The 13,069-nt window shown below is 36.6% G+C and overlaps 1 protein-coding gene across 2 annotated transcripts in view; it reads left to right on the plus strand.

Moving 5' to 3' along the window:
* Positions 1 to 13,069, plus strand: part of ralyl (RALY RNA binding protein like) — a 180,441-nt gene that overhangs the window by 154,385 nt on the left and 12,987 nt on the right. For both annotated transcript variants that reach the window (XM_061978784.2, XM_061978785.2), the window contains one exon: positions 6,425 to 6,538. In XM_061978784.2, the coding sequence (XP_061834768.1) occupies positions 6,425 to 6,538 (114 nt within the window). The remainder of the gene's footprint in view (positions 1 to 6,424; positions 6,539 to 13,069) is intronic.

Below are 13,069 nucleotides of genomic sequence, written 5' to 3' on the forward strand. Positions count from 1 at the left end.
AATAGTGTGAGAGTCCGGTCCATAGTGGATCTAACATAATAGTGTGAGAGTCCAGTCCATAGTGGATCTAACATAATAGTGAGAGTCCAGTCCATAGTGGATCAAACATAATAGTGAGAGTCCAGTCCATAGTGGATCTAACATAATAGTGAGAGTCCAGTCCTTAGTGGATCTAACATAATAGTGAGAGTCCAGTCCATAGTGGATCTAACATAATAGTGTGAGAGTCCAGTCCATAGTGGATCTAACATAATAGTGAGAGTCCAGTCCATAGTGGATCTAACATAATAGTGTGAGAGTCCAGTCCATAGTGGATCTAACATAATAGTGAGAGTCCAGTCCATAGTGGATCAAACATAATAGTGAGAGTCCAGTCCATAGTGGATCTAACATAATAGTGAGAGTCCAGTCCATAGTGGATCTAACATAATAGTGAGAGTCCAGTCCATAGTGGATCTAACATAATAGTGTGAGAGTCCAGTCCATAGTGGATCTAACATAATAGTGAGAGAGTCCAGTCCATAGTGGATCTAACATAATAGTGTGAGAGTCCGGTCCATAGTGGATCTAACATAATAGTGTGAGAGTCCAGTCCATAGTGGATCTAACATAATAGTGAGAGTCCAGTCCATAGTGGATCAAACATAATAGTGAGAGTCCAGTCCATAGTGGATCTAACATAATAGTGAGAGTCCAGTCCTTAGTGGATCTAACATAATAGTGAGAGTCCAGTCCATAGTGGATCTAACATAATAGTGTGAGAGTCCAGTCCATAGTGGATCTAACATAATAGTGAGAGTCCAGTCCATAGTGGATCTAACATAATAGTGTGAGAGTCCAGTCCATAGTGGATCTAACATAATAGTGAGAGTCCAGTCCATAGTGGATCAAACATAATAGTGAGAGTCCAGTCCATAGTGGATCTAACATAATAGTGAGAGTCCAGTCCATAGTGGATCTAACATAATAGTGAGAGTCCAGTCCATAGTGGATCTAACATAATAGTGTGAGAGTCCAGTCCATAGTGGATCTAACATAATAGTGAGAGAGTCCAGTCCATAGTGGATCTAACATAGTAGTGTGAGAGTCCAGTCCATAGTGGATCTAACATAATATTGTGAGAGTCCAGTCCATAGTGGATCTAACATAATAGTGAGAGAGTCCAGTCCATAGTGGATCTAACATAATAGTGAGAGAGTCCAGTCCATAGTGGATCTAACATAATAGTGAGAGAGTCCAGTCCATAGTGGATCTAACATAATAGTGTGAGAGTCCAGTCCATAGTGGATCTAACATAATATTGTGAGAGTCCAGTCCATAGTGGATCTAACATAATATTGTGAGAGTCCAGTCCATAGTGGATCTAACATAATAGTGAGAGAGTCCAGTCCATAGTGGATCTAACATAATAGTGAGAGAGTCCAGTCCATAGTGGATCTAACATAATAGTGTGAGAGTCCAGTCCATAGTGGATCGAACATAATAGTGTGAGAGTTCAGTCCATAGTGGATCTAACATAATATTGTGAGAGTCCAGTCCATAGTGGATCTAACATAATAGTGAGAGAGTCCAGTCCATAGTGGATCTAACATAATAGTGAGAGAGTCCAGTCCATAGTGGATCTAACATAATAGTGTGAGAGTCCAGTCCATAGTGGATCTAACATAATAGTGAGAGTCCAGTCCATAGTGGATCTAACATAATAGTGAGAGTCCAGTCCATAGTGGATCTAACATAATAGTGTGAGAGTCCAGTCCATAGTGGATCTAACATAATAGTGTGAGAGTCCAGTCCGTAGTGGATCTAACATATTAGTGTGAGAGTCCAGTCCATAGTGGATCTAATATAATAGTGTGAGAGTCCAGTCCATAGTGGATCTAACATAATAGTGAGAGTCCAGTCAATAGTGGATCTAACATAATAGTGTGAGAGTCCAGTCCATAGTGGATCTAACATAATAGTATGAGAGTCCAGTCCATAGTGGATCTAACATAATAGTGAGAGTCCTGTCCATAGTGGATCTAACATAATAGTGTGAGAGTCCGGTCCATAGTGGATCTAACATAATAGTGTGAGAGTCCAGTCCATAGTGGATCTAACATAATAGTGTGAGAGTTCAGTCCATAGTGGATCTAACATAATAGTGGGAGTCCAGTCCATAGTGGATCTAACATAATAGTGAGAGTCCAGTCCATAGTGGATCAAACATAATAGTGAGAGTCCAGTCCACAGTGGATCAAACATAATAGTGAGAGTCCAGTCCATAGTGGATCAAACATAATAGTGAGAGTCCAGTCCATAGTGGATCTAACATAATAGTGAGAGTCCAGTCCATAGTGGATCTAACATAATAGTGAGAGTCCAGTCCATAGTGGATCTAACATAATAGTGTGAGAGTCCGGTCCATAGTGGATCTAACATAATAGTGTGAGAGTCCAGTCCATAGTGGATCTAACATAATAGTGTGAGAGTTCAGTCCATAGTGGATCCAACATAATAGTGGGAGTCCAGTCCATAGTGGATCTAACATAATAGTGAGAGTCCAGTCCATAGTGGATCTAACATAATAGTGAGAGTCCAGTCTATAGTGGATCTAACATAATAGTGAGAGTCCAGTCCATAGTGGATCTAACATAATAGTGTGAGAGTCCAGTCCATAGTGGATCCAACATAATAGTGAGAGTACAGTCCATAGTGGATCTAACATAATAGTGTGAGAGTCCAGTCCATAGTGGATCTAACATAATAGTGAGAGTCCAGTCCATAGTGGATCTAACATAATAGTGTGAGAGTCCAGTCCATAGTGGATCTAACATAATAGTGAGAGAGTCCAGTCCATAGTGGATCTAACATAATAGTGTGAGAGTCCAGTCCATAGTGGATCTAACATAATAGTGAGAGTCCAGTCCATAGTGGATCTAACATAATAGTGAGAGTCCAGTCCATAGTGGATCTAACATAATAGTGAGAGTCCAGTCCATAGTGGATCTAACATAATAGTGAGAGAGTCCAGTCCATAGTGGATCTAACATAATAGTGTGAGAGTCCAGTCCATAGTGGATCTAACATAATAGTGAGAGTCCAGTCCATTGTGGGGCCAGCAGGAGATCATCTTGAGTGGAGACAGGTCAGCAGTGCAGAGACGTCCTCAAATGATTCACAGATGAGTGGTCCACCCTGGGTCCCGACTTTGGACAGCTAGCGCCTCATCTGTGGTCACCGAATCTCTGCCCCACCTCTACATGGAGCAGAAAAAGAGACGGCAGATCAACTGGTCTAAAAAGGGGGTCTATTTAAAGGCTAGAGTATACAAATGAGTTTTAAGATGGGACTTAAATGTTTCTACTGAGGTAGCATCTCTAATTGTTACTGCTAGAACATTCCATAGTACTGGAGCCTCAATAAAAAACGCTTTATAGCCCGCAAACTTTTTTTGGGGCTCTGGGAATCACTAATAAGCCGGAGTTCTTAGAACGCAGATTTCTTGCCGGGACATATGGTACAATACAATCAGCAAGATAGGACGGAGCTAGACCGTGTAGTATTTTATACCTAATTAGTAAAACCTTAAAGTCACATCTTATTGATGCATTTTGGCTGCAAGGAACGTTTCTGTCCCTTGTGACTCCCGCTAGTTTGCACGCATTTCCCACTATTTCATAGTATTTTTTCCATAGTCTTTTAAATACCCAAACATGTATTATCCTTGCGAGGGAGGACTTTCCGACCCATCTCATTTCACCATGCAGGTGTGCCTAATGAAGTGTTTTGGTTCATGCATTTGTATCACTGAACTCTGCTAAGCAATGTGGTCTACATACAACACACAAAGATATGTTTCAAAGGGCCAATTTGTTTCAGGCCAGAACAAATTGACAAAACTCATTTAAATTGCTGCAACATAACATACATAAGTAACAAACAGCATAATAACAACATAGCTGTAAACCAAGGAAGGCACACACTACATACACAAAGCCTAACCAGGCGTTTTTTTCTCTCAAGGAATTGTGAAATAAAATCATGTCTGAAGCCCAGAACACTCTACACATTTCCCCAGTTTTAGTTTAGAGATAAGGAAAGATTGGCCTGGCCCACTAGCATCCCTCTTTATGTTTGTGAACTTTATAGTCTACACATTTAGAGTGATGTGATAATCAAACACTCTAGAAGTCTAGAATGAAAGAGCAACTGTATATAAGAGAATTGAAAGAGTGTGTGTACCTTTAGTGCGCAGTGTGTTGTGTTTACTGAGAGGAGGTGACGGCAAACAGACACCAGGGTGCAGTATATACAATTATTTATTATATATAAATATATATAGTCAACATATATATATATATATATATAAATGATAATAAACAATACTACTAAACTAAGGAAATGGAGTGTGAACTAGAATACAAGAGTGTGTGGTGTAAGACTATGTGTGTAGTTAACTGAAGTGAGTGTTACCAACGTGTTGAACGAGATACGAGGAAGTCCATGGGGCAGGCAGGTTATCCGGGGCGAGAGAGAGGCGTCGGAATCCAGGGGCGAGCAAGAGGTCGAGGAACGAAGGAAGCAGTCAGAGTCCAGAGGGAGATCCAGGGGAAAATGAGACGCACAGCTCACTTTCCAGGCGACGGAGGGTACTGCGGGGACACGGGAGAAGACAAGGGACAAATCAAGGCACGGAGAGGAAACACGAATATAGAATAAAGCTTGTTGCTTACGGTACACCATGAGAAAGCTAAGTTCCCGCGCCGATCCTAGGGTCCACTGGTCTTTTAACCAGCTCGCCCTCATCAGTTCCAGGTGTGAAGATTGCCAGCGAGTGATTGCAGCTGGTGGCTGCTGCAGGGCGGGGACGCGCGCGGCGCGTCCCTGGATGTGCGCACCCGTGGGCGTGTCCCGAGGTGCGCACAGACGGATGAGCGGCGTTGGCAGGAGCCTGAGCCGTAACACAGTGCCTCGTTAAAATCCAGCCGCTGTTGCTTAGGAGGTGAAGTGTGTCTCTCTTCACGAGCTTCGTCGAAGCATGTTGCTTTTGTAGCTGTTTCAGCAGATTTGAATTGCTAGGATAGGATCTTTGATCCAAGACACAACTTACATTCTTAAAACTCATTTGTATACTCTAGCCTTTAAATAGCCCCCCTGTTAGACCAGTTGATCTGCCGTTTCTTTTCTTTTCTCCTCTGCTCCCCTTTTCCTTGGGGGGGGGGGGCACAGGTCCGGTGGCCATGGATGAAGTGCTGGCTGTCCAGAGTCGGGACCCGGGGTGGACCGCTCGCCTGTGCATCGGCTGGGAACATCTCTACGCTGCTGACCCGTCTCCGCTCGGGATGGTGTCCTGCTGGCCCCACTATGGACTGGACTCTTACTATTATGTTGGATCCACTATGGACTGGACTCTCACAATATTATGTCAGACCCACTCGACATCCATTGCTTTCGGTCTCCCCTAGAGGGGGGGGGGGGGGTTACCCACATATGCGGCCCTCTCCAAGGTTTCTCATAGTCATTCACATCGACGTCCCACTGGGGTGAGTTTTCCTTACCCGTATGTGGGCTTTGTACCGAGGATGTCGTTGTGGCTTGTGCAGCCCTTTGAGACACTTGTGATTTAGGGCTATATAAATAAAGATTGATTGATTGATTGATTGATACATTCAACTAAAATGTTCTTTTCTTTGTGGTCGACAAAACAAAAGTTGTGAGAATATCTCCATGTTAAGAAACTCGGCTTCGGGCTTCGCCATGACGTCTTGTTAGTAAACACAGACACGCCCCCTCCCACACACACACACACATACACACAGACAGCGCGCGGCGTGCCTCTTCCGCAGCGCTCCAATAAAACACACTCAGATCTACTCAGTTTCTAGCCGATACTACATAAAAAATTGCGTAAAATAACGCAGTAACGCATCATGTAGTAACGGTAACTGAGTTACTGAATATAAAAAATAACTCGTTAGATTACTATTCACCGCCGAAAGTAACGGCGTTACAGTAACACGTTAGTCCCAATACTGCTTACAGTAGACACACATCTTAGTAGGCTTTGTTTTGCTTTTTGCCCCAAATAAAAACACTGAATAAAGTTGTGGCCACTCATATTACCTTATAGTCTGCATGAAACAACATCCAGCTCTTCTTCTGAGGTGCTCTGCTCAGATATAGACCTAAAAAAAACAACAAGAATAAGATGTAAACTTCAGCATGAGGAACCCAGCTCCTGCCTCCAAAGCTCTAATGAAGTGTTTTGGTTCATAAAAGAAGCCGTTTCTGCTGTTAATTGCGTATTCCTACAATGTTTGCAAATTGACAGATATTTCCCTCAGAGAGCACCGTGATGGAATTGAATGAGTCAAGTGTGTTTCTCTGGTACTTCCACATGCATAATCCCTGGTAATGTGTGTGTGTGCATGTACGCTCACAGTGAAGACGGACCAGCTGCTCACCATCAAGAAGGAGCTGTTGCAGATCAAGACCAAGATCGACTCCCTGCTGGGGAGGATGGACAAGTTTGAGAGGCAACATCGCTCTGACGCTGGTAGGATTAAAACAAATCAATCAATCAAAAAAGGCAAAGACAAAGGACGTTCTATCTGCTAGTGCAGGGGTCGACAACCCATTATGTTGACAGAGCCATATTGGACCAAAAATACAAAAAACAAGTCTGTCTGGAGCTGCAAAAAAATGAAAAGCCGTATATAAGTGTTATAATGAAGGCAACACGTGATGTAAGTGTCTAGCTCAGGGGTGCTCATTACGTCGATCGCGATCTACCGGTCGATCTCGGAGGGTGTGTCAGTCGATCACCAGCCAGGCATTAAAAAAATAGTCCTAAAAATGAGCGATCATAAATCTTCACTATGACGTCACTTTCGTCACTTGATTGACATTCACGGCACCCGAGGGTCTTCTGAGATGACGCTGGCTCCTGCCAGCTCGTTAAAATTACCGACCGGAAGGCGAGAAACACTTTATTTCAACAGACTCTGGCGCCGTACCTGTCGTCAAAACTCCAAAGACCGACTGCACAGTTGCACAATAAAAGCTCTGCTTCATCCTGCCTGCGCTACCAAAATAAGAGTCTCAGAAGGCTGGCGTGCACAAGCTAGCAAGCTACGGAGTTTGCCGACAATGTATTTCTTGTAAAGTGTATACAAAGGAGTACGGAAGCTGGACAAATAAGATGCCAAAAACCAACCACTTTCATGTGGTATTGGACAGAAAGGAGGACTTTTTTCCTCCTCCATTCGAAAATGCGGACGTTATCAGCACCACTGTCTGATTCCAATCAATGCAAGTCATCAGAATCAGGTAATACACCAACTTATATTCTTGTCTTCATGAAAGAAAGGAATCTATATGTGTTAAACATGCTTGTATTATCTTTAAACACTTTTAACTTATTAACAATATTAACTATATGTGTTAAACATGCTTGCATTATCTTTAAACACCTTTAACTTGTTAACAATATTAACTATATGTGTTAAACATGCTTGCATTATCTTTAAACACCTTTAACTTGTTAACAATATTAACTATATGTGTTAAACATGCTTGCATTATCTTTAAACACCTTTAACTTGTTAACAATATTAACTATATGTATTAAACATACTTGTATTATCATTAAACACCTTTAATGTATTAACAATATTAACTATATGTGTTAAACATGCTTGTATTATCTTTAACCACCTTTAAGTTGTTAACAATATTAACTATATGTGTTAAACATGCTTGCATTATCTTTAACCACCTTTAACTTGTTAACAATATTAACTATATGTGTTAAACATGCTTGCATTATCTTTAAACACTTTTAACTTATTAACAATATTAACTATATGTGTTAAACATGCTTGTATTATCTTTAACCACCTTTAAGTTGTTAACAATATTAACTATTTGTGTTAAACATGCTTGTATTATTTTTAACCACCTTTAACTTGTTAACAATATTAACTATATGTGTTAAAAATGCTTGCATTATCTTTAAACACCTTTAACTTGTTAACAATATTAACTATATGTATTAAACATACTTGTATTATCATTAAACACCTTTAATGTATTAACAATATTAACTATATGTGTTAAACATGCTTGCATTATCATTAAACACCTTTAACTTGTTAACAAAAACATATATTTCATAAATAAGTAAATATAAATTATATATATGAATGAGGTAGATCCCCACGACTTGATCAATTGAAAAGTAGCTCGCCTGCAGAAAAAGTGTGAGCACCCCTGGTCTAGCTATAATAGCCTACTATCAAAATGACTATGTGTCCCATGCTCAAGCAAATCTTCGTTGACAGAAATGTTGAAATGTAATATTCTACACATTTTTACATTAAAAAAACATTAGGAAATTAGTAACATTAGTAAATAGCATGTTAGCATTGATTAGCTTGCAGTCATGCACTGACCAATATTGCCTGATTAGCACTCCAACAAGTCAATAACATCAACAAAGCTCACCTTTGTGCATTCACGCACAGCAGGGGTGCTCACACTTTTTCTGCAGGCGAGCTACTTTTCAATTGATCAAGTCGTGGGGATCTACCTCATTCATATATATAATTTATATTTACTTATTTATGAAATATATGTTTTTGTTAACAAGTTAAAGGTGTTTAATGATAATGCAAGCATGTTTAACACATATAGTTAATATTGTTAATAAATTAAAGGTGTTTAATGAAAATACAAGTATGTTTAATACATATAGTTAATATTGTTAACAAGTTAAAGGTGTTTAATGATAATACAAGCATATTTAACACATATAGTTAATATTGTTAATAAGTTAAAGGTGTTTAAAGATAATGCAAGCATGTTTAACACATATAGTTAATATTGTTAATAAATTAAAGGTGTTTAATGAAAATACAAGTATGTTTAATACATATAGTTAATATTGTTAACAAGTTAAAGGTGTTTAAAGATAATACAAGCATGTTTAACACATATAGTTAATATTGTTAACAAGTTAAAGGTGTTTAAAGATAATACAAGCATGTTTAACACATATAGTTAATATTGTTAACAAGTTAAAGGTGTTTAAAGATAATACAAGCATGTTTAACACATATAGTTAATATTGTTAACAAGTTAAAGGTGTTTAATGATAATACAATCATGTTTAACACATATAGTTAATATTGTTAATAAGTTAAAAGTGTTTAAAGATAATACAAGCATGTTTAACACATATAGTTAATATTGTTAATAAGTTAAAAGTGTTTAAAGATAATACAAGCATGTTTAACACATATAGATTCCTTTCTTTCATGAAGACAATAATATAAGTTGGTGTATTACCTGATTCTGATGACTTGCATTGATTGGAATCAGACAGTGGTGCTGATAACGTCCGCATTTTCGAATGGAGGAGAAAAAAAGTCCTCCTTTCTGTCCAATACCACATGAAAGTGGTTGGTTTTTGGCATCTTATTTATCCAGCTTCCATACTCCTTTGTATACACTTTACAAGAAATACATTGTCGGCAAACTCCGTAGCTTGCTAGCTTGTGCACGCCAGCTTTCTGAGACTCTTATTTTGGTAGCGCAGGCAGGATGAAGCAGCGCTTTTATTGTACAACTGTGCAGTCGGTCTTTGGAGTTTTGACGACAGGTACGGCGCCAGAGTCTGTTGAAATAAAGTGTTTCTCGCCTTCCAGTCGGTAATTTTAATGATCAGCCAGCGTCATCTCAGAAGACCCTCGGGTGCCGTGAATGTCAATCAAGTGACGAAAGTGACGTCATAGTGAAGATTTATGATCGCTCATTTTTAGGACTATTTTTTTAATGCCTGGCTGGTGATCGACTGACACACCCTCCGAGATCGACCGGTAGCTCGCGATCGACGTAATGAGCACCCCTGACGTACAGTACAAAACGTTTGGTGGACAAAATGAGACAAAGGAGTGGAATATTTTACATGTAAACAAACTGTTGCGTCATAGTCCACACTATGGTGAGTTCAAGAACCGCCGAAATTAGTAGGACAAAACGATGTTCGCCAAATGGTGTCATCAGTGAAGCATACACACAAACATATTAAACTGTGGTACTTCTAACAATTGGGAAGGTTTGTGTCATGTTTGTGCTCAAACAAAAAACATACTAAAACAAAACAATTATTTCCCCCCCATCTTTTTCCATTTTTAATCCTTTTTTAAAAATGCTCCAGGGAGCCAGTAGGGCGGCGCTAAAGAGCCGCAGATTGCTGACGCCCGTATTAGACCAAGCCATTGCCGGCTTAGTGATTCACATAGCTGTGCAACTCAATGCTTGATAATATAACTTAATACCGCATTTTATTATGCATTATTTATTTCATTGTATTTACACAATATTAGTTGTGTTGTTTTAATTATGTATTAATTTAACATTTAATCATTATTAATAGACAGGAAAGTGTTTGTCAAAAGTATCTTGTTGCTAGGCAGAATTCATCAAATAGTGTCATCGGTGAAGCATACACACAAACATATTAAACAGTGCTAGTTCTAACAATTAGGAAGTTTTGTGTCAAATTTGTCCTCAAACAAAAACCATACTAAAACAAAAAAATATATTTGGGACGCTACAATATACACTTATGTTATTCACATGTGAATACTATAAATACAGTCTATTATACAGCATTATTCACATGTGAATAACATAAATACAGTCTATTATACAGCATTATTCACATGTGAATAATATAAATACAGTCTATTATACAGCATTATTCACGTGTGAATAACATAAATACAGTCTATTATACAGCATTATTCACATGTGAATAATATAAATACAGTCTATTATACAGCATTATTCACATGTGAATAATATAAATACAGTCTATTATACAGCATTATTCACATGTGAATAACATAAATACAGTCTATTATACAGCATTATTCACATGTGAATAATATAAATACAGTCTATTATACAGCATTATTCACATGTGAATAATATAAGTACAGTCTATTATACAGCATTATTCACATGTGAATAACATAAATACAGTCTATTATACAGCATTATTCACATGTGAATAACATAAATACAGTCTATCATACAGCATTATTCACATGTGAATAACATAAATACAGTCTATCATACAGCATTATTCACATGTGAATAACATAAATACAGTCTATTATACAGCATTATTCACATGTGAATAACATAAATACAGTCTATTATACAGCATTATTCACATGTGAATAACATAAATACAGTCTATTATACAGCATTATTCACATGTGAATAACATAAATACAGTCTATTATACAGCATTATTCACATGTGAATAACATAAATACAGTCTATTATACAGCATTATTCACATGTGAATAACATAAATACAGTCTATTATACAGCATTATTCACATGTGAATAATATAAATACAGTCTATTATACAGCATTATTCACATGTGAATAATATAAATACAGTCTATTATACAGCATTATTCACATGTGAATAATATAAATACAGTCTATTATACAGCATTATTCACATGTGAATAATATAAATACAGTCTATTATTCAGCATTATTCACATGTGAATAACATAAATACAGTCTATTATACAGCATTATTCACATGTGAATAATATAAATACAGTCTATTATACAGCATTATTCACATGTGAATAATATAAATACAGTCTATTATACAGCATTATTCACGTGTGAATAACATAAATACAGTCTATTATACAGCATTATTCACATGTGAATAATATAAATACAGTCTATTATACAGCATTATTCACATGTGAATAATATAATTACAGTCTATTATACAGCATTATTCACATGTGAATAACATAAATACAGTCTATTATACAGCATTATTCACATGTGAATAATATAAATACAGTCTATTATACAGCATTATTCACATGTGAATAATATAAGTACAGTCTATTATACAGCATTATTCACATGTGAATAACATAAATACAGTCTATTATACAGCATTATTCACATGTGAATAACATAAATACAGTCTATCATACAGCATTATTCACATGTGAATAACATAAATACAGTCTATCATACAGCATTATTCACATGTGAATAACATAAATACAGTCTATCATACAGCATTATTCACATGTGAATAACATAAATACAGTCTATTATACAGCATTATTCACATGTGAATAACATAAATACAGTCTATTATACAGCATTATTCACATGTGAATAACATAAATACAGTCTATTATACAGCATTATTCACATGTGAATAACATAAATACAGTCTATTATACAGCATTATTCACATGTGAATAACATAAATACAGTCTATTATACAGCATTATTCACATGTGAATAATATAAATACAGTCTATTATACAGCATTATTCACATGTGAATAATATAAATACAGTCTATTATACAGCATTATTCACATGTGAATAATATAAATACAGTCTATTATACAGCATTATTCACATGTGAATAATATAAATACAGTCTATTATACAGCATTATTCACATGTGAATAATATAAATACAGTCTATTATACAGCATTATTCACATGTGAATAATATAAATACAGTCTATTATTCAGCATTATTCACATGTGAATAACATAAATACAGTCTATTATACAGCATTATTCACATGTGAATAATATAAATACAGTCTATTATACAGCATTATTCACATGTGAATAATATAAATACAGTCTATTATACAGCATTATTCACATGTGAATAATATAAATACAGTCTATTATACAGCATTATTCACATGTGAATAACATAAATACAGTCTATTATACAGCATTATTCACATGTGAATAATATAAATACAGTCTATTATACAGCATTATTCACATGTGAATAATATAAATACAGTCTATTATACAGCATTATTCACATGTGAATAACATAAATACAGTCTATTATACAGCATTATTCACATGTGAATAGTATAAATACAGTATTATACAGCATTATTCACATGTGAATAATATAAATAGTTTATTATACAGCATTATTCACATGTGAATAATATAAATACAGTCTATTATACAGCATTATTCA

The sequence above is a fragment of the Nerophis lumbriciformis genome, linkage group LG19, assembly GCF_033978685.3.
Source record: "Nerophis lumbriciformis linkage group LG19, RoL_Nlum_v2.1, whole genome shotgun sequence".
NCBI classification, from domain to species: domain Eukaryota; kingdom Metazoa; phylum Chordata; class Actinopteri; order Syngnathiformes; family Syngnathidae; genus Nerophis; species Nerophis lumbriciformis.